Source organism: Anolis sagrei, chromosome 4 (genome assembly GCF_037176765.1).
Source record: "Anolis sagrei isolate rAnoSag1 chromosome 4, rAnoSag1.mat, whole genome shotgun sequence".
In the NCBI taxonomy this organism is placed as follows: domain Eukaryota; kingdom Metazoa; phylum Chordata; class Lepidosauria; order Squamata; family Dactyloidae; genus Anolis; species Anolis sagrei.
The window spans coordinates 165,735,957-165,757,231 of record NC_090024.1 but is presented as its reverse complement, the minus strand read 5'-3'; the positions used below and the strand labels follow the sequence as shown (position 1 = coordinate 165,757,231).

General features: G+C 41.0%; 1 protein-coding gene across 1 annotated transcript in view; it reads left to right on the top strand.

The window, feature by feature from the left end:
• The window catches only part of LEPR (leptin receptor), a 77,807-nt gene that overhangs the window by 25,486 nt on the left and 31,046 nt on the right, over positions 1 to 21,275 (top strand). The window contains exons 4-6 of the mRNA XM_067467851.1: positions 1,737 to 1,860; positions 16,641 to 16,846; positions 20,367 to 20,512. Of these exons, the coding sequence (XP_067323952.1) occupies positions 1,737 to 1,860; positions 16,641 to 16,846; positions 20,367 to 20,512 (476 nt within the window). The remainder of the gene's footprint in view (positions 1 to 1,736; positions 1,861 to 16,640; positions 16,847 to 20,366; positions 20,513 to 21,275) is intronic.

The following is a 21,275-nucleotide window of genomic DNA, read 5'->3' as shown; positions in this document are numbered from 1 at the left end:
GGTGCATCTGCCTCCAAACTGCACCAGGATGTAGAGTGCATCATGGAGACTCAGTGTGCCAAGTTTGGTCTTTATCGGTAATTGGATGAGGGTTGCAGTGGTCTCAAGAATTGAGCAAAGGTACTGCAAGTCCCATAATCCATGGTCCATCCCTGGCCAAACCACACCAGGACATAAAGTGGGTCATGAGAGGTTTATGTGCCAAGTTTGGTCCTGATCAGTCATTGGCTGAGGTTAACAGCGGTCTCAGAATGTGAGTGATGGTACTGCAAGTTCCAACATCCATGGTTCATCCTCCTCCAAACTGAAGTAGGATGTAGAGTGGGTCATGGGGGCTCTATGTGCCCAGTTTGGTCTGTATTGGTAATTGTCTGACTCAGCTCCTGGCCTTTTCCTTTCCTCTCTTTGTCATCTCAGAATCTTGGAATTGAGGCTGACCAATCAGAGCCCATATGCAAATTTCCTTCTCTCATGTCTCCATTTCTGTCATGAACCCTTTTCTCCACCAGGGGCTCCTGTAAAGCTGGCCAATCCGGGACCATATGCAAATAGCACCACAGCGGCAGCCAATCAGAATCTTGGAACTTTCAGGCTGTGCAATCAGAATGCTGGCACATACACCGCCACACTTTTGTCCTCCGCATACAAACTTTGACTTTTATTATATACATAGATAGATTTATTATAGTAAAGGTAAGGGTAAAGGTTTCCCCTGACATAAAGTCTAGTTGTGTCTGACTCTGGGGGTGGTGCTCATCATTTCTAAGCAGAGCCAGTGTTGTCTGTAAACACCTCCTATATTATGTGGCCTGCATGGAGCGCCGTTACCTTCCCACAGAAGTGGTACCTAGTGATCTACTCACATTTGTATGTTTTCGAACTGCTAGGTCATAGAATCATAGAACCAAAGAGTTGGAAGAGACCTCATGGGCCATCCAGTCCAACCCCCTGCCAAGAAGCAGGAATATTGCATTCAAATCACCCCTGACAGATGGCCATCCAGCCTCTGTTTAAAAGCTTCCAAAGAAGGAGCCTCCACCACAGAAGGCAGAAGGTGAACCTAACCATGGGAGCTTACCCTGCTTCCTGGATTCGAACCACCAACCTTTTGGTCAGCAAGTTCAGCAGCTCAACAGTTTAACTTGCTGCGCCACCGGGCCGGGGGGGGGGGGGGCTATTGTAAACATACACAGGTAGAATTATAAGCTAGGTTTTATATGGCAGCAAAGGATAGAGCTAGAAAAGATGTGAAAAGCAAACTAGAGTTGGACTAAAGTCTGGCTAGTTAAGTCATAGGAAAGAGTAGCACTGTAAGAACATGGCAGTGAAAGCAAGGAAATAGGTAACTTTCTGGTATGGATAATTTACTTAAATGGTAGCATTGAGACAAATGAACTTGTTGATTAGCCAGAGAAAGATCTATGGCTAACTAAAGATGAAATAACATACTAAGTAGGGTTCTGTTATGAAGTCAGTTCACATAATCATAATCCTAGGGTGTAAAGAAGTATGGGATGACAGCGAAATGTTACTTCCATCTTTGGGAAGTCATTACTAAATATTAGAAGCTGCTTAGAATTAATTGTGAAGCTAAATATATATGACTTATTTTCCATGGAATTGTTGTGGGTTGAAGTTCTATAGTCACTGTTAAGAGGAAATGTTTGTGTTTGTAAACCTTTTTCAAACTGTATTTTGACACAAGAGAACATTTTAGAAAATATTTTTCAATTTAGATTCATTGTGGAATCTACAGCTTTGGACTCAAGAAAGCACACAGGAATTATTGTGTATTGTGGAATTGTCTACCAAGTCACCGTACTGGAATGAAGACCTTACAGTTAGTCTGCATTATGCATTGTAAGTATATGATATATATGTCCAATTGCTGTGCTTAATGATTACAGAATGTGTTTTTTATAGATAATAATAATAATCTTTATTTATACTCTGTCTTATCTCCTGAAACCGAGATTGCTGTATGTGTAAAAATTCAATTTAGCAAATAATCCGGATTAAATCTGGGATAAACAAAAGTTTGAGCAAAACGCCTCAAAATCACAGAGTTCAAAGAATGCAAACAAACAAGGTGTAGAAAAGCAAAGCCGTCGTCCAAATGCAGTCCAAAGTTGAAATAAGTCCAGTAGACAATGTTAAAGTCCAAAAAGCAGCGTCGTCATCCAAGCAATCCAAAGTCAAGAAGAAGGGAAGTCAGCACTCACAATATTCCAAGCCAGTCGATACACGGAGAATACAGCAACCTGTAGTTCCAGGACCCAACAAGAGAAACAGCAGCAACAAAGACCCAGGCACAAATCCAACACTTTGCCTTCTGCAAAGTTTCATTGCTCCAGTGCCTACATTTATCTTACAACTCATTATCTGTTGATGAACTGTCCTCCACCCTCTCCTCATCACTGCCAGCTGCTTTAGCCTCTACAGCTGAGCGCCAACACCCATCCCGCCAACTTTTCCATCTCTTATCAAGACTTAGGTCTCCCCATGTATTACCAGATTGCCAATCCCCATAAAACCCCTCAAAGGTATCACTGGACGTAGGTTGTGTACATACATCTCTGACTTCTTGCACACGAGTCCAATCCAACCCATCCTCCTCCTCGTCACAACTCCCAGACCCATTACTTCCTGTAAAACCCATAAAATCCTCCTCTTCAGTAGGAGCAGTAAGTATGTCACGGATCCGTTTCCTCTGATACTCCTCATCTGACTCTTGTTTGCAAGTAATCCTTTTTACATCTCTACTCTTATCTCCCCCCTCCTCCATTTCACTTTTTGAAAAGCCGTCAAAAGAGTCTTTGTCTGTAGGTGACATGAATATTTCCCTAATTCTCTTTCTTTGTTGCTCCTCATCCAAATTCTGGGCATCTCTCTTCCCTCCTCTGCTACTCCTATTATCAGTTATAGCGTTACCAGGAGACTCTACTACAACAGAAGGACAGTTAGGGGGGACATAAAGTCTGTCCTTAGATTTGTTTTGGAGCGCGCACACACACAAATATATACACATACATAGTACACTAGGTTTCCAAAAAGTTTTACTTCCATTTCTCACTTTTATTCATTTAGTATAGTAAAATATTGCTATTTTAAATGTAAGAAACAGTTCGTAATTTTCTTAGTTGTTAGAAGTATCTCCTTTCAAGTTACACATGCTTGAATTACACGTGATTTTAGCCAAAAGGCCGAGAAGTTTTATTATATTTATTTTCTGCATTGTTATAAGTGTTTTACTTAACTTACTATATAGAGTATAATACAGTTTTATCAAGCATTTTTGTTTGGTTTGGTATTTGTTTGGTTTGGTATTGGTTTGGTAAGTGCTAATCAATAAAATTTACTACTACATACTTGATTTTTTTTTAGAATATTAATAATATATATTAACATTTCCCTCTAAGTTTTCTATCTCTTCATGGCCTAGCCATAAATTGGCAGTACTTCTGATACTGTGCTACTGACTGAGATTTATGTAATATATATTTAAAAATTGTGTATGTAGCCAACACATGACCAACTTATAGCAGAATTATTGACAAACCTCTAGTATCCAGATAATAGCAAAGAGTAGGATGCAGGTAGTTTCATAATAATGTTATCATTTTCATCCTTAGAGAATGACCTAATGCAGCTGTTCCAGACAATAAAGCAACTTGCTAGATTTGCTGATTAGTTTTGCCTCTACAGAATTTCTTTAAGTTAGGGAAAAATCCACACAAGAGTATCTTTTAGGATTTTTAAATTGAGGTCATACTGCCTAATTGGGTTAAAAAAAAGATTATGTGAAATATGTTGAACAAAATAGCTTATACCTGATCTTCATAGCAGAAATTCTCTAGCAGTAATAAAGACATTGGATTCATTCCTTCACACATCAATAGGCACTTTTGTTCAAAGGGGATGCAATATCATAGCACCGCATACTTGAAAATGCTACATGCTGTTTCTTATGGAGCACAAAAAGGAAGTCTTAAATATGAAAAGACGGCAGATGTACGTAGGGTATGAATCTTTCACTAATAACAAGGGAAGTCTTCCAGTAAATTATTCAAAGGGTTTTTATTTCCATGCAATACAGATTGCTTTCAAAGAGGAAATTATTTTTTCTTCAAAAATCATTCTAGAGTCTGTATAGAAATAGAAATATAAGGGTAAGAGTGTGGCTTGCCCATGAGAATTTGACAAAAAGTGTAAATGGTAAAGAGTAAAGACAAAGATCCAACCAGAGGAAAGGTGTTCTTACCATACAACAAGAGAACCACTGACCGCATAGGGAAGCTGATGAAGAAACACAACCTTCAATCTATCTACTGACCCACTAAGAAAATCCAACAAATGTTATGTTCAGCAAAGGAGAAGAGGGATCCTTTCACCTCTGCAGGAGTCTACTGTATACTATGCAGCTGTGGACAAGTCACCACCAAACGCAGCACCCAAACATGAATCAAGGAATATGAATGGCACTGCAGACTAATTCAATTTGAGAAGTCAGGCATAACAGAACACCTGATGAACCAACCTGGTCACAGCATACCGTATTATTTGAGAACATAAAAATGCTGGACCACTCTAACAACTACCATGTTAGACTACACAGAGAAGCCATTGAAATCCACAGGCATGTGAACCATTTCAACAGAAAGGAGGAGAACATGACAATAAACAAAATCTGGCTACCAATATTTTAAAAACCTCTAAAATCAGGACAGTAAACAAAGAGCAACACTAAAAAAGCAGGGAAATTCCAGACAAGAATCAATCAGAGCCAGCTAACACCTCCCAACAAAGGATTCCCCAGGCAGGAAGCAGCCAAGCTTTGAAGCTGCAAGGCCATTAAATGCTAATCAAGCAGACAAGAGTTATCTCTCCCACCCTGGATCTTCCACACATATACAAACCTCAGTTGCCTAGTTTTCCAATAAACCCCTCAACCTCCGAGGATTCATGCCATAGATGTGGGTAAAACATCAGGAGAGAATGCTTCTGGAACATGGCCATACAGCCCGGAAAACTCACAGCAACCCTGTAAATGGTACTATTAGAACTTTTTAGATATTTGATGATAATGTGTTGTTAAGTTACATATTTAAGGCAACTTGCACTTTAGTTGTTACCTCTATGGCTTTATAGTTGCAATACTTTACCATCTGAATATTTTAACCCACTTAAAAATATTGAAGGAGCATTGGAGAGGAGCCACCTTTTCCAGCTTCTTCTCCAGTTCAAGTTCTGCAACTCAGTGTGCATTTACATTTCTGTCAGACAGCAACCCATATTCTACTTGAAATCTCTGAATACTCAATGCCCCTGATGTGATCTGCTATGCTGTTTAAACAACTGCTGCCATGTTTCTTCAGGTTTTAAATATACGCTTTTTCCTATTAGTTTTAGTGCTGCTCCCTGGAGCAAAAGAGAAGTCTGCCCCACTCTTTGCCTTCAGATATTTTGTTTTTCCTCATTGTTTTCTTGTCTGAGGCAAACATAGTTATTCTTTCTACTGTTCATCACATATCTTGGGCTTGAATTCAAACAGAATAGATCCATTGAGGCAATTGTTGAATGTTAAGTCACCAATTCTTAATGATTCAATTGATATTTTTTAGAAATTCAGCTTTGCTTTCCAGATTTGTCACCATCTTACTCACCTTCCTAGCTTATCCCTATTGATCAATGCACTTCTAAAAATACACAGTTGTATTCTTCATGAGTAACTTGAATAATACAGAGTTGGTGTTATTCTTAATCTAGATTTCTTAGATTGCATTGTACTGTTGTCTCATTTTCATTTGGCTCCTTGTGAACTGTTCTTATATCTAGGCCAAGGAGTCTCCGGTGGCGCAATGGGTTAAACCCTTGTGCTGGCAGGACTAAAGACCAACAGGTTGGAGGTTCGAATCCAGAGAGAGCATGGATGAGCTCCCTCTGTCAGCGGGGACATGAGAGAAGCCTCCCACAAGGATGGTGAAACATCAAACATCCAGGCATCCCCTGGGCAATGTCCTTGCAGACAGCCAATTCTGTCACACCAGAAGCAACTTGCAGTTTCTCAAGTCACTCCTGATATGAAGAAAAACAAATATCTAGGCCATTGTTTTGTGACAGGCGATGTAATTTTCTTTTTCTGCTGCTTTATTGAGTACAATATGATTTGACAGACTTAGAATAGATGATTATTTATAAAATACGTTATTTACTTTTAGGTTGGGATTTTGTTAATGAATCAGCATTCTTATGCCATTTGAACTTTCTGATTATTTAAATCTGTGCCATGTGCATCTTAGATTTTATTTTTGAAGTATCTTTGATGTTCCTCAGAAATAACTATTATGGCATAGGAGTTAGAGTGCTGGACATAGAAATGCAAAGACAGATTCAAACATTCTTATGCAACATTATATAACATTACATAACATATATAAGAAACAGGAAATTGACATATATTCAGTCTTAAGGTAAGGTAGGATATAATTGTAATCAAATATATGAAATTACACACAGGTGAGGTCTGCATTTATGCACTCAATTCGTGTTTCCTCATAATACTAGCAGCAGAGAGCAGAATGCAGCTGAGCAGCTGGACTTTGGAGTTAGCCTGCAGGGATACAAGCCTCTTAAGGGCCAAGGCAGAGAGAACTACATGCCTCTGAAGCTAGTCTACTCCATATCCTTTCAACTGTGAGGAGAATTGACCTAGCAGGCATTTTCTGAGGTCTTTTTAGGTTAGTATTAGCTCAGTCATGGGTGGCTTCAGGCATGAGAGAGAATGCTCTTCCACTTTGCATTGGTATTGCTATAGAGAGCCCAACACTTTGAGTTGAGAGGCATGGTATGCAGCAACCGCCTTTGCTTCAGAGGCAAGGGAAGCAGGATCAAAGCTCAAAAGTTTTCCATTTTTCTTTGAAATGCTGTTTCAAGTGATGGATGATCACTCTCATCTTAAGCTGTCTCAAGGAGGGAGGCAGAACGTATGATTGCTATCTTGAGTCTGCTCAGTTGCCAAATCTGTGAGGACTGTTTGCAGAAGCTCTGACTGAACAAGAGGTGTTCTACAGCAGTGTCCATCACTACTCCCTCCATAAAACAGGTCGTTGGTAGTCTATCAGATTCCCTGGACTGCCTTAATTCTGGGCACCTGATCATGCCATTAGATGGGAATAAATCCCATTGAATTCAATGTCTATCACTTCTGAGCATTGTACTGTACCCGTATCAGTGGCAATGGCTTGTATTTGGGATATTATTTCAATGTATAGCAATTTTGTCCATGAAACTCACAATGCTGTAGGTTTTATAACACAGAAAATAGGGTTAAACCATGTCTTTGCTTTCACCCACTTCACTGCCACCAACCCCTTGGTTTTCCAAGGAGTTGGTGGCAATGAAGTGAGTGAGATGGGGACTAGAGTGACATTGGCGCAAAATTCGAAGCGAATCTGACCAAGCATTGGCTAGAGCATATTTCAAAGCCTATTGTTCCTTGCTGCCACCATTGCATCTGCAAGGAACCATCCAGCTGAGCTGTTTTGAGTGGTCTGAGGATTATTACATACTAGTCCTCAAGGAGAAATACCTGACCATCTAGCAGCTTGCTGTGATGGATTTGCATGGCACTTTGCAGATAAAGTCCCCCAGATCTGTTCCGACTTGGATGCTGTTACTGATACAGTTCCAATGGATGTAACCTTGGCACCTGCATATCCAGTGTTGATGGATACCTTTCAATTTGTGCAGCCTGAGGACATGGACAGGATCCTTGATGAGATGAGAGCTATCACATATACTCTAGATCAGGGGTCCCCAAACTGCGGCCCAGGGGCCGGATGCGGTCCCCCGAGGGCATTTATCCGGCCCGCCGAGGAGGAGGCCTGTGTCTTAGTGAAATCAGCCTTGGCTCTGCTAACGCTGAGTTCCTTTCGTTCCCTCTTCTTCCCCCTCATGCTCTCTCTCCTTCTCCCCGTTTCAGTCTCTCCCCCTTTCCTCTCTCTTTCTCTTTCTCCCTCCTCCTTTCTCTCTCCTTTTTCTCCCTCTTTTCTTCCTCTCCCTTTCTTCTCTTCTTCCCTTTCTCCTCTTTTTCTTCCTTGGAGGAGGTGAAGGCGGCGGCTGGAGCACGCGGCTGTTGCCTGGAAGAGCTGAGGCAAGAGAATCCCTTGCCTCCACTCTTCCAGAAAAGACACAGCTGCCAATAGGCAGCCCCGAAGCCTCCCCTCACCATCCAGCCCTCCCTCCTTCCTTCCACCTCTACCTGAACGCAGGGCTCAAGGAGCCCCTGCAAAGCCCACAGGAAGGGGAGAGTAGGGGAGGCAGAAACGCCAGCCTCCTGGAGGAAAGACATCTCCTCAAAACCGGGGGTTCCTTTTCTTCCCTTTTTTGTCCTCTGCTTCTCTTCGGCAAATCCAGGCTCCTGCTGTGAAAACAGTCCGTAGGGAGGCTGTTAGGAGTTGTGGGAATTAAAGTCCAAAACACAAGGAGGGCCCAAGTTGGCCCATGCCTGCTTTAAGAAATACCAGTGATATTTAATTTTGTTGTAGTATTTCATATATTTGTAGATTTGAAATTTTATTGAAATGTAAGCTGCTTTGGCCCCTTCCACACAGCTGTATAAAATCCACACTGAACTGGTTTATTTGGCAGTGTGGACTCTGATAATGCAGTTCAAAGCAGATATTGTGGATTATCTGCCTTGACATTCTGGGTTATATGGCTGTTTGGAAGGGCCCTTTGAGGGCCCTTCAAGACAGGTCATATATCCCAGGATCTGATCCTAGGTTTTCTCTTTATCCCAGATTATCTGGTAGTGCAGACTTATATAATCCATTTTAAAGAAGAAAACCCGAGATCAGATCCTGGGATATAGGGCCTGTCTGGAAGGGCCCACAGTCTCCTTGTGGAGACAAAAAGTGGTGTATAAATAAACATAATAAACATAAACATAATAATAATAATAATGCCCTCCTCTTGTGATCTCCTGCTTTGGTCAGAGCTTCCCACCTGGAATCACACTCTGAAACCAAATTGGAGAACAAAAATCTGTTCCTGGCTTGAAAGTGTTATTTCCTGTTTAACTGTGTGGCCCTTACTTTGAATGTAGTTGTTCTCCTCCAGACACTTTGTATGTGTGGCTGCCACAAACTATGATGAATCTAATTGTCAAGGGTGTTCTGTATACCAAGTTTGGTTGAATCCCATTGTTGGGGAATTCAGAATGCGCTTTGATTGCAGGAGTGACTGCAACGTCCACATGTTTGAGTGTATTTTAACCAAACCTCTCCAGTATTTTCTGTTGGTCATGGGAGTTTGGCTGATAGGCTGATCAGTAAACATATTAATGGGTTCCTGGTTATATTAAGACTGTTACTCTTGCTACGACATGCTTGAAGTCAAAATGTCATTTATTTGTAATTAGAAAAAAATATTTCACAATATATAATTACATATTCTTTTTGTGATTAATCACAATGCTTTATGCTCAGTTTGTAACAATGAAAATACATCCTGCATATCAGATATTTACATTATGATTCATAACAGTAGCAAAATAAGGTATGTGCAGTGTGCATAGGAATTTAATCATAGTTTTTTTTAAAAAAAAAAAATAGTCCGGCCCTCCAACAGTCTGAGGGACAGTGAACTGGCCCCCTGTTTAAAAAGTTTGAGGACCCCTGCTCTAGATCATTGCCTTTCCTGGCTGATCAAACAGGCCAGAGGGACACTGTCAGAGTGAGTGAAAGTGGTAGTTAGTGCCTCCTTGGAACAATGCAAAGTTCCAACTTGCCTAAAAGGAGGCAGTTGTGAGGCCTATATTTTAAAAACCCTCTATAATGGATAATTATCAGCCAGTGTCCAACCTCCCCTTCCTGAGTAAGGTCTTGGCCTTCCAACTCCAGGGATTTCTGGATAATATGGTTTATCTAGATCCATTTCAATCTGGTTTCAGGCCTGGCTATGAAAGAGACAGCTTTCGTTACCTTGGTGGATGACCTACATAGAGAGCTAGACGGGAGAGTGTGCTCCTGTTGGTTCTCCTGAATCTCTCAGTGGCTTTTGATACCATTGAGCCTAGTATCCTTCTGGGTCATCTCGCTGGGGTGGGACTGGGAGGGACTGTTTTACAGTGGCTCTGGTCCTTCCTGGAAGGTGGTACTGAGGGACTCCTGTTCGAACTCCTAGCCGCTGACCTGTGGGATTACTTAGGGTTCTGTTTTGTCCCCCATGCTGTTTAACATATACATGAAACAACTGGGAGAGGTCATCCAAAGTTTTGGAGTTTGGTGCCACCTATATGCAGATGACACCAAACTCTACTACTCCTTTCCACCTAATGCCAAGGAATCTGTTCTGATCCTAAACCAGTGTCTGCCATCAGTAATGTCATCAGTAATGGATGAGAGCAAGCAAATTGAAACTTAATCCAAACAAGACAGAGGTACGCCTGGTCAGTTGGGAAATAGATCAGGAAATAGGGATCCCTGATCTAAGGGGAGTGTAACCCCACCCAGCCTATGCTGGATGGGGCTACACTCCCCTTGAAGACACAGGTTTGCAGTTTGGGGATCTTCCTGGACTGGTACTGAATCTGGAGGGCCAGATGTCAGAGGTGGTTAGGAGGGCCTTCGCACAATTAAAACTTATGTGCCCACTGCACTTGCTCCTTGGGAAGTCAGATCTGGCCATAGTGGTACATGCCTTAGTTGTATCCCATCTGGATTACTGTAACCTACTCTACATGGAGCTGCCTCTGAAGAGTGCTCGGAAACTTCAGCTGGTCCAAAGAGCTGCAGCCAGACTGCTAGCTGGGACTGGCTACAGGGAGTGAACAATACCCTGTTGAAACATCTCCACAGGCTGCCAGTCTGTTACCGGACACAATTCAAAGTCCTGGTTATGACCTTTAAAGCCCTACACGGTTTGGGTCCAAGCTGTTTGGCTGACCACATCCCCTTGCACAAACCTATCCAGGCCCTTCTTTCGGTCCCACCTCCATCTCAAGCTCGGTTGGTGGGAACGAAGAAGTGGGCCTTCTCAGTGGCTGTCCCTTGACTCTGGAACTCCCTTCCCAGGGAAGCTGAAATGACCCCCTCCCTGCTGTCCTTCTAGCAGCAGGTTAAAATCTTTTTATTCAGGCAGACTTTTAAAGAAGAAGATGTTCATGATCTAGTAAGGGGATTCTGTGCTTTTATATGCATTTATGGTTTTAACCTGAATTGTTTTTAATATTAATTATGTTTAATACTGTTTAATATTTGTATATTTTAAGTTGTATTGTAATGCTTTTAATTGTGAGCCGCTTTGAGTCTCCATATGGAGAGAAAAAGTGGGATACATAATAATAATAATAATAATAATAATAATAATAATAATTTGCTTCACTTTGAAGGAGTATACAGTATTGCTTATACATTTTTAAACCTAAGAAGTTACATTTCAAGAAGGGCTTGTTGGGTGCTGAAAGTGGGCTGTGCTTCATAAAATGGCAACCATGGGCCTGTCCCAATTAGTATCTGGTCCCACCCATACTGCCGGACACACATTGGATTTGGTCTTTACCCAGGGATGGGGTGACAGGGTCGGGGCGGAGGAGCTGACCATCGCTCTGTTGCCATGGACCGATCACTACCTGATTAGGTTTAGACTCACTGTACCTCCCAACCTCCGCAGGGCTGGTGGACCCATTAAAATGGTCCGCCCCAGGAGACTTATGGATCCAAATGGATTCCTGATGGCTCTTGGGGATCTTCCCACCGCCCTGGCTGGTGATTCTGTCGATGCCTTGGTCTCTCGCTGGAATTCTGAGATGACTAGGGCAATCGATACAATCGCTCCGGAACGCCCCCTCTCGAGTATCCGGGCTAGTCATGCCCCTTGGTTCACTGAGGAGCTGGCAGCTATGAAGTGAAAGAAGAGGTGGCTAGAGCGCGTGTGACGCCGGAATCTGACTAAATCAGCTCAAACACATCTGAATGCCTTTCTAAGGTCCTACGATGTGGCAATAGCGGCAGCGCAAAAAACATCCTTTGCGGCCAATATTGCGTCGGCGAAGAACCGTCCAGCTGAGCTCTTTCGAGTTGTCAGGAGTCTATTAAATCGGCCGAAAAGCGAGATCCCTGACAGCTCGGGAGCTCGCTGTGAAGCATTTGCTCGATTCTTCGCTGATAAAATTGCGCTGATTCGGTCTGGATTCGACGTCACTTTAAATGCAGTCTCTGAGGATGTAGCAAGAGCATCTGCTTTTATTGGATTCATTTCAATTGGTTCAGCTTGAGGATGTGGACAGGATCCTTGGAGAGGTGCGACCTACCACATGCATCCTAGACCCCTGCCCATCCTGGCTGATAAAGGAAGCCAGAGGGAGTTTGGCAGAGTGGGTGAAGGTGGTGGTTAATGCCTCCTTGCGGGAGGGCAAAATTCCAGCGAGCTTAAAACAAGCTATCATAAAACCGCTGTTGAAAAAACCATCACTGGACCCCACTCAATTAGACAACTATCAGCCAGTTTCCAATCTTCCCTACTTGGGCAAAGTCATGGAACGTGTGGTGGCAACACAACTCCAGGGATTTCTGGTAGACACTGATTATCTAGATCTGGCACAGTCTGGCTTTAGACCGGGACATGGAACGGAAACAGCCTTGGTCGCCTTGGTAGATGATCTTTGCTGGGAGCTGGACAGGGGGAGTGTGTCCCTGTTAGTTCTGCTGGACCTCTCAGCGGCCTTCGATACCGTCGATCATGGTATCCTTCTGGGACGCCTCAGAGATATGGGACTTGGGGGTACTGCTTTGCAGTGGCTCCAGTCCTTTCTTGAGGGACAGTCCCAGAAGGTGTTACTGGGTGACACCTGTTTGGCCCCACAGCCATTGTCCTGTGGAGTCCCTCAGGGTTCAATTCTGTCCCCAATGTTGTTTAACATCTACATGAAGCCGCTGGGGGAGATCATTTGGAGTTTCGGACTGAGATGTTATCTCTACGCAGATGATATCCAGATCTGTCACTCCTTCTCACCTGTCACCAAGGAGGCTGTCCAGACCTTGAATCGGTGTCTGGCTGCTGTGTCGGACTGGATGAGAGCTAACAAATTGAAATTGAATCCAGATAAGACAGAGGTACTACTGGTCAGTCGTAAGGCCGAACAGGGTATAGGGTTACAGCCTGTGCTGGACGGGGTTACACTCCCCCTGAAAACTCAGGTTCGCAGCTTGGGAGTGATCCTGGACTCGCTGAGCCTGGAACCCCAGGTCTCGGCGGTGGCCAGGAGAGCTTTTGCGCAATTAAAACTTGTGCACCAGTTGCGCCCGTACCTTGGGAAGTCTGATCTGGCCACAGTGGTCCATGCTCATCTATACACCCCGTATAGATGACTACAACACACTCTACGTGGGGTTCGGAAACTTCAACTGGTCCAATGAGCGGCAGCCAGATTGCTTACTGGAGCGACATACAGGGAGCACACCACCCCCCTGTTGCGTCAGCTCCACTGGCTGCCGGTTAAATTCCGAGCACAATTCAAGGTGCTGGTTTTGACCTACAAAACCTTTTACAGTTCCGGTCCTGTGTATCTGTCCGAATGTATCTCCCTCTATGTCCCACCCCGGAATTTGAGATCATCTCGGGAGGCCCTGCTCTCGACCCCACCACTATCACAAGTGAGGCTGGTGGGGACGAGGAGTAGGGCCTTCTCAGTGGTGGCCCCTCACCTGTGGAACTCACTCCCGGGGGATATCAGAGCATCAACATCCCTCCTCGCCTTCAGGAGGAAGGTAAAGACATGGTTGTGGGACCAGGCCCTTGGGCAATCTGATAATTAGATATGGAAACCAGATGGATAGGACTGTAAGGACTGAAATTGTGGAATTGGAATTTAACTATGAGATTGTGAAACGCTGACTGTCAATGAGGTTTGTATTGGTTTTATTGCTTTTACTGGTTTTGTGGTTGTTTTTGCCTATAATAATTATTGTTTTCTGTTAATTGTTGTTATGGCTAGAATTGCTGTTTTTGGTAACCGATGTTAATGTCTTTTGCTGTTATGTGATGCGGGCATCGAATTGTGCCTTGCCTTTGTAAGCCGCCCTGAGTCCCCCCCGGGGTGAGAAGGGTGGGGTAGAAGCAACCGAAATAAATAAATAAATAAATAAATAAATAAAATAATTTAAACACAGCAATTTATGTGTAAACACAATCACATCATTCTCTGAATAGTGGCAGACTTCATTTCATATTTCTGGGATAGTTATAGAAGCTCAGAGTGTATGAGGACTGAGACATCCGTAGGGATACCAAGGTGCTTGTTTACAAAGCTATTGTCCTCCCAACCCTGTTGTATGCCTGCGAAACGTGGTCTACAGATGTCACATGCAACTCCTGGAATGATTCCATCTGTGTTGCCTCTAAAAAATCCTGAAAATCTCTTGGGAAGACAGGCGGACAAATGTCAGCATGATGGAAGAAGCAAAGACCACCAGCATTGAAGTGATGGTCCTCCGCCATCTACTCTGCTGGACTGGCTACATTGTCCAAATGCCCGATCACTGTCTCCCAAAGCAGTTGCTCTACTCCGAACTCAAAAACGGAAAATGGAATGTTGGAGGACAGGAAAAGAGATTTAAAGATAGGCTCAAAGCCAACCTTCAAAACTGTGGCATAGACTCCAAGAACTGGGAAGCCCTGGCCCTTGAGCACTCTAGCTGGAGATCAGCTGTGACCAGCAGTGCTGTAGAATTTAAAGAAGCACAAATAGAAGGCGAAAGAGATAAACGTGCCAAGAGAAAGGTACGTCAAGCCAACCCCAATCGGGACTGCCTCCCACCTGGAAATGGATGCCCTCACTGTGGGAGAACATGTGGGTCAAGAATAGGGCTCCACAGTCACCTATGTATCCACTGCCAGGACACTGTTCTTGGAGGACAATCTTACTCGGACAACAAGGGATCTCCTAAGTAAGAAGTAAGTAAGTAAGTATAGAATTGATTTTTTGTAGTATGTCTATTAAATTTATGTCTGTTACATAATTTTCATCATGTTTTTATGTGCTTTTCATTTTGAATATCTGGGCTAAATAGTGCATATTTTTAACAAAAAAGGATTGTTGCTTTGCTTTTGTGGTGCTTTCAACTATGTGAAAAAAATGCATAAAAACAAACTTATTTAGATAGGTCAGCCAAGATAGATGTTTTGGGCTCGTCTTAGTGTTCTAGTGTGGAACAAAACAGAATGCTAAAAAGCCAGAATCTGAATATTTTCCATACTCAAGTCCAAAGCAACAGTTGTAGTGACAGGTTTTAAATATGGTACATTTATTTTCTTCATGGAATTGAGGAAATAAATTATTTAAAAAACATAACAAACTATTTTTTTTCAAAGCTGATAGTTGCAATACTCTCAAAACTATAGTTTCATTTCAAAGATAACCAAAAATTTGACAATAACATTTCAGAAATATTTGAGGCTAATTCATCTGGAAAGATACATCTTGGTCTTCATATAATTAGATAGAAACAGATTTCTGTTGAAAACAGATGTAACTTTTTATTACTGATGAGAAAGTTTTACAGAGCCATTGTTTTATAGCAAAAAAAAAAGGCAGCTGAAGTTGGTTTGATGGTGGAGATAGTTTTCTGCCTGCGGGGCCCTGTGGAGGCTATGAGACAATTAAAATCGCTGCATTTTTATTTTTTCAACAACAGTACAGGAGTTTCTACAACCTATTTAAGATGTGAATTCCTATAAAAGGGGCATTTGGGACAGTTTGGATGGATTGAAGACCACACGAATAACCATGGAATGCTGCACATTTCACTTGTTGAGGCACTAGAGCTCTCTGGCTGAGAATTCTAAACACTACTCCTTAAACTACAAATCTCAGCATCCCATAGGATATAATCATGTCTGTTAAAGTAATACTATAATTGTGTATTGGGCAAGGGAGTTTGTTTCATAGGACCTCATCAGATGAGCAAAGAGATAGCGTGGGAGGGCATGAGACATTGGTGTGACCCATCTTACTCTGTTCCCTCCACTCAAGGTCCTCTTCTCCCATCTCTGTAGAAGTCCGTTGTTCCCCTGTTTTGTGTCATTTGGAGTTGGTTAACATGCTGCCGAAATAGCCCCATGGAGTCCCACCAGAAGTTGCCCTGCATCATGCGATGGACTCCATGGGACTCTGTTTCAGCAGTGTAGAGAAACAGGGAGAAGATACAGAGAATTAGATTCTGATGAGGTCCTTTAGAGTAAGCTCCCTTCCATCAAAAACAAGCTTTATGCAGAGCTCGGGCTGTACTGGGAATCACAATTTACAATTTTGAAGGCTAGATGTCCTCAGCTGTATTGAGGGAAATCATTTTGGGAATGTTACATTATATGCAACCTTCAACGATTATGTATTGCTCCTATGCAAGGACTAAATGTTAAAAGCTTTCCCCTCAGAATTTTGTTATTTTCCAAGAAAAAAATTGCTGTTCACTCAAGTGTTACACGTTGTCTTTGCACAGGTAAAAGGACAGCTCTGACATTTTCAGTGACCCCTCTTCTATCTTAAATGATGCATCTTTGCAGAAACAATGCCTAGTAAAATGCTCTAGCCGTGCTATTAAAAAAACCCTGATGAGTTTTTTCTTTCTTTTCCAATTCAGAACAGATGTATCATTGGAAGCAACTTCTACACATTCACTGAAGGACAATTTTACAGTTACTCACTGCAATTCTATAAGAGACCAAAAATATGCATGCCAAATACCTTCAGTAAAACTCAACCATACTTACATTATGTGGCTCAGGATCACAGATGGAATAGCATTGCTACAATCACCATTAATGTCTGTCAAGCCTATCGATATTGGTAAGTTTCATTTCATTGGCCATACCACAGAATCATTATAATATATATACAGTATAACAAACATATAAGCTAGAATAATGTGAAATATATTAAAAACTCATAAGATTTTGAAATACATATCAAAATGTAACCTTCATTTAGGGTAATAATTAAAAATCACAAAATGTTTGCAATTATGTTCTTAGTAATATCGGTAAATATTAGGTTGGACTGAAATTGATATCTTACAAGTCAACATAGGTTAAGCATAGGAAATTACAAGGTTTTTTTTAGTTTTATTCATAGGGGTACAAATAATAACTTTTCATGAAAATATATAAGTTAAACAGTAATTTTTTAAAACAAAATATTCTTATCAAAATAACATAAAGGGTAAGCTCAATGCCCATCCAATTTACTCTAAGTACGCAAATGGATCTTGTAGCACTTTCAAACTTTCAAAATATTTTGCATACTAACACATCTATGTCTTATTGTTTGTGTTATATTATTTACTGTATTTGTTTGCTTGCTGTAAACCGGCCCGAGTCCCTTCGGGGAGTGGGGGCAGGATACAAATAAGGCTTATTATTATTATTATTATTATTATTATTATTATTATTATGTCTTTGAATTACTATTATTATTATTATTATTATTATTATCATTATTATTATGTCTTTAAATTACTCTAAACATAATCCCTAATAAAATCATAAGAAGTTTTGCAATACATGCATAAGATGCTAAAATTTAAGATACTTTGAAAGTATTATTTATCAATTATTTTGTTATTATAATACTTCTTGTCATAAAATTAGAAATGGAGCATTCAAAAGATGAATGGAATACCTCTGCTACGTTACCAGCCCATGGATATTTATATAATCAGATGAAGGATGCATTTAGTATTCCCCACCCCCCACCCCTGTATTTTGGCTTAGTAAGTAGCTATTCATAAGCATTTAGGTGTCCTTGGAACTGTTTAGTTGTAACATTCTTGCCATAATGAAAAGAACATTTCCATAATCTGTTTTTCCTTAACATATGGTTCCTAGAATTAATTGAAACCTTTTAGAGTGCGTATTTCATTTCCGTACAAATTAGATTAAAGCTTCTGAAAGATGATGGGATTATAGGAATAATGACACAGTGATTCTCTTGAATCATGCCATTAAGCGGTTTGCTGTTTTAGAGCTGCACAATCTACCTAGTAGCACTAAAAATGGCACTAGGTGGAATTCATTTCATATCAAACAACTGTGTATGGTCTCGTGATTTTTCAAAAATAGAAGCTTTCAAAAAGGCCTGTGTAAATAAGGCACAAGTTGTTCATTCCACTCGCAGGAGAAGAGCTGCTAATTTTGCTTTCCAGCAGCAGACCTTGTTGAATCCTTCTGTGGAGAGTCCAGTGATTTTTGTAAGCAGATTTCCCATGAGTGTGAAAAGCAGCAATGAAGAATCTTTGTTGTGTTCAGAAGACTCTGAATCTCATCCAATTGTATAACTATTTTGAAATGGATGTTGTGTCACAGAAGCGATGAAGCTCTTTTTGAATCCTGGGACACAGCAATAGTGTGTGCATGGATGCAAAAGAATACCTTTCCAGACCAAAAGATTTGTTCTTTTGCTGCTACATGATCTACTATTTGAAAGTTCTTGGGAAGTTTGATGCAAGTAATTCTTTTTGTTGAAAGGAAAATAGGTTTCTGCATGAACAAGGTTGACTTTGAGATCTGCCAGGGAGGCTCTCCTCTCGGTCCCACCACCGGCTCAAGCACAGTTGGTGGGGACGAGAGAGAAGGCCTTGTTGGTGGTGGGCCCCGACTCTGGAATACCCTCACTAGAGAGATTAAATTAGCCCTCACTTTCCAAGTCTTTTGGGCTAGTTTAAAAACATGCTGTTTTAGACAGGCCTTTGACCTTCTGTTATTTATGGTCAGAACTGAGGACTTAGCGATTGCTTCACTCCGGTACCTTGGATTGTTAATTGTAGACAGCCAGTTTTATTCACAGGGTCCATTGTGTTTTATGAATTTTATAATTTTATTAGATGGTGCTTTTTGTGTGTCCATTGTTTATGGCTAAATCTAGTTACATCCATCTAGGAGTAAATTCCAGTGAACATAATGGGGATTACATCTGTGTTGATACATAAAGGACCTTATCTCATGTAAGTTTATTCCCCGTTTCCACACGTTGGTAAAATGGAGTCTCACGGAGGCCATCCCATGATGTATGGTGGCCACCCATGGGAATCTGTCTTGCCAGCATATGAAAACAGAGAGAAGACTCTGTTCTGATTGAAGAAAGAGGGGGGTAGTGGGGAAAGTGGGAAGAAGACTGAGAAAGGACTGGCCATCCCTGAAGACAGACCTTGCTGGGGTAAGATGAGTCTGCATTCTTCCAAACGCTTTTCCTCACTTTCTCCCACTTCCATCCCTCCTGTGGGATAATATCCATAGAACTGCACAGTTTAGTCAGTCCAAGTTTGAATTAGATTAGGACATTTCCTAGGGGAAACTAAGCTTGCATAATTTTCTATTCAATTATGGATTTAGTGACTAAAGGACAAACTATTCATTATATTAATCCATTTTATCATAGTCTTGATAAATATTGAATTCTGGAAGAAAGCTGCTCCTGTTGGCAATAACAGTAGTTCCTAGAAGGGTATTTAGCATCAGGAGCCAAGTGTAGAGAAAAAAAAATCTCTCTTTAGGCCTTGTTGTGCCAATTTGTTAAAGCTATTAGTAGAAGCTCCTTTTTGGAAGAATCAATATCAAATAATAACTTTCACTCTTGTAGTTTGATTTTTTAAAAAATTCAAAGCTGCCCTGAGAATGTTATAGAAAAGCGGGGAAACACTGCTGCAGCTGCTGATAATGGTAGTGGTGGTGTGCTTGTTTAATTGATTGAGATAAACTAAGTTGGTCCACTTACAACCATTGGCCAGAAACCTGGCAAAGTAAAGATTAAATTTCATGAACTTCTAATTAGAGTATTGCCACTAAACGTTATTCAAACTACAATTATTTTTTTCTGCCTGCATGTGGGATTGTTTTGAGCTAATAGTTGAACTATTTTGAAAAAGAAATATAGATGTTTCAGAATGGTAGAAACTGAAAAAAGAAAGACAAATACACTGTAGTATGGGTGCTAAGAACCACATTCAGTATAAAAGGATTAAACTTTTGTCTTGCCTTTCTTGTGGTGAGTATGCGGCAATTATAGCAATATGGTATGATACAAAACTAGACCAGAAAACGTAAGTCATGTGGCTGATACAAACCACTTGAAAAATGTGATGATATTCCTCAAAAGGTTTGTATCAGAACCATGACCTATGTTGGCTGATCTAGTCTTACTCTGAATAATAGAATGACATTGCATCCCTGAATAGATCAATTCAGCATGGTTGAATGTATACATATATTGCAGAAGACCAACAAAAGGAATTGAAAACTAATGATCCATGGTTGCATTAATTGATAATGGCCAGTATGCTTAATTTTTTTTCTTGATTTTTCATGTTTTACAGTAAAACCTGAGCCTCCATTACATCTCAAAATAGAAATGACAGACAAAGGTCAGTTAAAGATCTCTTGGTCTAGCCCAGCATCAAAATCATATCCACTTCAGTATGAAATAAAATGTTTTGCCAATTCAACTAAAAATGTCTGGCAGGTAAGTAAGCCTAAGCAGCATTTTAAATTCTCATTTTGGTATACCTTTGTGTAAGTTTAAATAATCATGATAATTTAACTTGGAAGAATTTGTCACATAATTTTGCATGTAGATTGATTGATATATATTTTATGTATCTAATATCGACAGAAATATCAGGCATAATCCAGTGAAGAGAACTTGTGAAAGTCCAGTTGTCAAATTAGTAGGGTTAATGTGAAAAATATTAACTCTGGAAATGAATATTAGCAGAATTGTACTACTGAACTGCAACTGTGTATATTCATGGGGATCCTATACCATGAGTTGTGCTAACAAAGTAAGAGTCAGGTAAATATAATGCTCAACTATGACCACATACCACTTGTTAATATTGGTGAAGAACCTACAAATAAATTTTGAACTTTCATTTTATTCAGGCTTGATTTCAGCCCAGAATTGCCTCTTTTGATTTCAGCTCATGTTTAGAAGTTGCATCTCTGTTCACCACCAAGCATTGCTGCTTTCCCACAGATATAACCTACCAAACATTGCACACAATTTCATAAAACCATATTGTGGGCTCTGAAGGAGTTGAATGGGGAATGAAAACTGGGAGAGCCCTTTGTGAATACCTTTAGTTCACCCTTTTGCAGTTGAGTATTACATAGCTTGGGTTTGGTAAAAGTACGGAGGGAAAGAGTGCTTCATTCTTCAGCTCTCTCTCTTGCGCTTCCAGCCTTCCCTCTAATGTTGCAGCCTCATCAGCAACTTTAGAGGGAAG